Source organism: Cebus imitator, unplaced genomic scaffold (genome assembly GCF_001604975.1).
Source record: "Cebus imitator isolate Cc_AM_T3 unplaced genomic scaffold, Cebus_imitator-1.0 Scaffold280, whole genome shotgun sequence".
Classification (NCBI taxonomy): domain Eukaryota; kingdom Metazoa; phylum Chordata; class Mammalia; order Primates; family Cebidae; genus Cebus; species Cebus imitator.
The window spans coordinates 1,801,849-1,805,541 of record NW_016107595.1 but is presented as its reverse complement, the minus strand read 5'-3'; the positions used below and the strand labels follow the sequence as shown (position 1 = coordinate 1,805,541).

The 3,693-nt window shown below is 54.3% G+C and overlaps 1 protein-coding gene across 4 annotated transcripts in view; it reads left to right on the top strand.

Annotated features, from left to right (window-relative positions):
* JAK3 (Janus kinase 3) overlaps positions 1-3,693 on the top strand; it is a 24,079-nt gene that overhangs the window by 8,982 nt on the left and 11,404 nt on the right. For all 4 annotated transcript variants that reach the window (XM_037728773.1, XM_017501263.2, XM_037728774.1 and 1 more), the window contains 3 exons: positions 909-1,036; positions 1,234-1,365; positions 2,666-2,750. In XM_037728773.1, the coding sequence (XP_037584701.1) occupies positions 909-1,036; positions 1,234-1,365; positions 2,666-2,750 (345 nt within the window). The remainder of the gene's footprint in view (positions 1-908; positions 1,037-1,233; positions 1,366-2,665; positions 2,751-3,693) is intronic.

Below are 3,693 nucleotides of genomic sequence, written 5' to 3'. Positions count from 1 at the left end.
CTCACTGTGACCTCCGCCTCCCGGGCTCAAGCCATTCTCTTGTCTCAGCCTGCAGAGTAGCTGGGATTATAGGCATGTGCCACCGCACCCAGCTAGCTTTGTATTTTTAAGTAGAGACAGGGTTTCTCCATGTTCGACAGGCTGGTCTTGAACTCCCAACTTCAGTTGATCCACCCATCTTGGCCTCCCAAAGTGCTGGGATTACAGGCATGAGCCACCGCGCCCAGCCTCTTCTGGATCTCTTTCAAATAAATCTTGTGCCAGCCAGGCGCGGTGGCTCACGCCTGTAATCCCAGCACTTTGGGAGGCTGAGTCAGATGGATCACTTGAGGTCAGGAGTTTGAGACCAGCGTGGCCAACATGGTGACATTCCATCTCTACTAAAAATACAAAAATTAGCTGGGCGTGGTGGCGCACACAGGTAATCCCAATTATTCAGGAGGCTGAGGCAGGAGAATTACTTGAACCTGGGAGGTAGGTTGCAGTGAGCCGAGATCTCACCACTGCACTCCTTCCTGGGTGACAGAGTGAGACTCAAAAAAGAAAAAAAATTATTCGTGCACGGTGGTGCACACCTGTAGTCCCAGCTACTCGGGAGGCTAAGGCAGGAGACTCACTTGAACCTGGGAGGCAGAGGCTGCAGTAAGCAGAGATCACATCACTGCCCTCCAGCCTGGATGACAGAGCAAGACTCCATCTCAACAACAGCAGTGACAACAGAAAACAAATAAACCATGTGCCCTAGAGTCTTCATCTCAGGGTCGGCTTCTAGGGGGTACCCAAACTAAGGAGTGCAATGGCGCCATCTCAGCTCGCCGCAACCTCTGATTTCACCTCTGATTTCTGGTTTTTCTTGGGGACGTTTCAGCTCCGATTTCTGGTGTTTCTCCCTCATTCTGTCCCCATAGAAAAGTCCAACCTGATTGTGGTCCGGAGAGGTCGCAGCCCACCCACGTCCTCCCTCGTTCAGCCCCAATCCCAATGCCAGCTGAGCCAGATGACATTTCACAAGATCCCCGCGGACAGCCTGGAGTGGGTAAGGGGCCCTGGGAAATGGGGCGATACCTCAGTCTGGGGTCCAGAGACGCAGATGTGTGGCCTCAGGCTTGTGCTGTAAGTTTCTTTTGCCTCAGTTTTCTCATCTGTAAAATGGGGCCAGCAGTGGTGTCTCAGGTGGGCCGGGATCCTGCAGGAACCCTCACTGGGCCCTTCTGCTGTCTCCTCACCGTCCAGCATGAGAACCTGGGCCACGGGTCCTTCACCAAGATTTACCGGGGCTGTCGCCACGAGGCAGTAGATGGGGAGACCCGAAAGACAGAGGTGCTGCTGAAGGTGATGAACGCCAAACACAAGAACTGCATGGAGGTGAGCGGGGTAGGGACCAGACCTTTGGAGGCAGGGCTGGCTGGAGAGGGGGTCATGGACACAGAGAAATTTAAAAACACACAGGGCCTGGGCGCGGTGGCTTATGCCTGTAATCCCAGCACTTTGGGAGGCTGAGGCAGGAGGCTGGTTTGAAGCCAGGAGTTCCAGAACGGCCTAGGTAATATCGCGAGACCTCGTCTCTACAAAAAATTTAAAAAATTAGCCAGGTGTGGTGGCACGTGCCTGTAGTCCCAGCTACTCCGGAGGCTGAGGAGGGAGGATCACTTAAGCACAGGGGTTTGAGCCTGCAGGGAGCTTCGATCATGCCACTGCACTCCAGCCTGGGCGACAGAGGGAGACCCTGCCTCTAAAGAACAAAACAGGCCGTGTGTGGTCATTCACAGTGATCCCAGCACTTGGGGAGGCGGAGGTGGGCGGATCACTTGAGGCCAGGCGTTGGAGACCACCCTGGCCAACATGGCAAAACCCTATCTGTACTAAAACAAAAATTAGCCCGGCGTGGTGGTGGTGTGCACCTGTAGTCCCGGCTACTCGGGAGGCTGAGGCAGGAGAATCACTTGAAACCAGGGAGCGGAGGTTGCAGTGAGCCAAGAACATGCTACTGCACTCCAGCCTGGCGACAGAGTGGGACTCCATCTCAATAATAATAATATTAATATTAATAAATAAATAGAGGTAGACTGTAGTGGGAACTTCCATCCCGTATCAGAAAATCATGGTAGTGACCTGGCGCGGTGGCTCACGCCTGTAATCCCAGCACTTTGGGAGGCTGAGGCGGGCAGATCACCTGAGGTCAGGAGGTTGAGACCAGCCTGGCAACATGGAGAAGCCCCGTCTCTACTAAAACAACAAAATTAGCCAGGTGTGGTGGCGCATGCCTGTAATCCCCACTACTCCGAGTTGTGCCCTGGAGTCTTCATCTCAGGGTTGCCTTCTAGCGGGTACCCCAAACTAAGGCAGCAGTGCAATGGCGTGATCTCAGCTCACTGCAACCTCTGATTTCAGGCTGAGGCAGAAGAATCACTTGAACCTGGGAGGAGGAGGTTGCGGTGAGCCGAGATTGGGCCATTGCACTCCAGCCTGGGCAATAAGAGCGAAACTCCCTCTCAGAAAAAAAGAAAATCATCATGGTAGTGTTGTATGTACTAATGGCAGACTCCAGGGCCAAAGGGGACCTGTGGGCAGCTAGTCCCAGCTACCTAATTTTGTGAGCACAAAATTAGGGATCGTTGAAGTAGAAAGAACCCACGCTTCTTCTCTCCCCTCCCACCCTCCCCAGTCATTCCTGGAGGCAGCGAGCTTGATGAGCCAAGTGTCGTACCGGCATCTCGTGTTACTGCATGGCGTGTGCATGGCTGGAGACAGTGAGACCCCCCCACCCCTGCCTCACCCAAGTCCAAGCTGTCCTTCCCACCTCTGTTCTGGGCCTCTGTATGACAGCACCAGTAACGTGCTGGACCACCCCGGACGGGGGCCGTGTCCATGACCCTTTATTCCTGTCTCTCCCTCATGTCACTCCTTGGAAAGCAGCTCCAGGTTCCCACCTGTGCCCAGCCCCAGAATGGTCTGAAGTCAGACAAAACTGGCTTTCCAATATCTGCAGCTTTGTACGTGACCTTTCTGAGCCCCGGTTTCTCTGGTTGGGAGTCCGGGATGGGCCGGGAGCTGGGGACAGAGCCTAGAATGTGACAGGCAGGGCGTGGTGAGGTATGAGGGGGACAGCGTGGGGCATTGTGGGTGGTCAGAGACGCTGCTGGGCCAGCCTGGGGTCAGGCAATGCTGTGGGTAGACGGAGGTGCATTCTAACCTGGAAAGACAAGGGCACGTGTGAATTAGGAAAGGAAGGGGTGTCCTAGGCAGAGACGCAGAACGTACAAAGGGTTAGAAGTGAGATACAGAGGCTGGGCACGGTGGGTCACGCCTGTAATTGAAAAGCCGAGGCAGGCGGACCACCTGAGATCAGGAGTTCAAGACCAGCCTGGCCAGCGTGGCAAGACCTCGTCTCTTCTAAAAATGCAACATTAGCCGGGTGTGGTGCTACGTGGGAGGCTAAGGCAGGAAAATGCTTGAGCCTGGGAGGTGGAGGTTGCAATAAGCCAAGATAGGGCCACTCCGCTGCAGCCTGGGCAGCAGAGTGAGACTCCGTCTCAAAAGAAACGGAAAGAAAAAGGAAGGAATGGAAAGGAAGAAAGAGAAGAAAGGAAGAAAGAAAGAAGAAAGAAAGGAAGGAAGGAAGGAAGGAAGGAAGGAAGGAAGGAAGGAAGGAAGGGAAGGGAAGGAAAGAAGGAAGGAAGGGAGGGAAGGAAG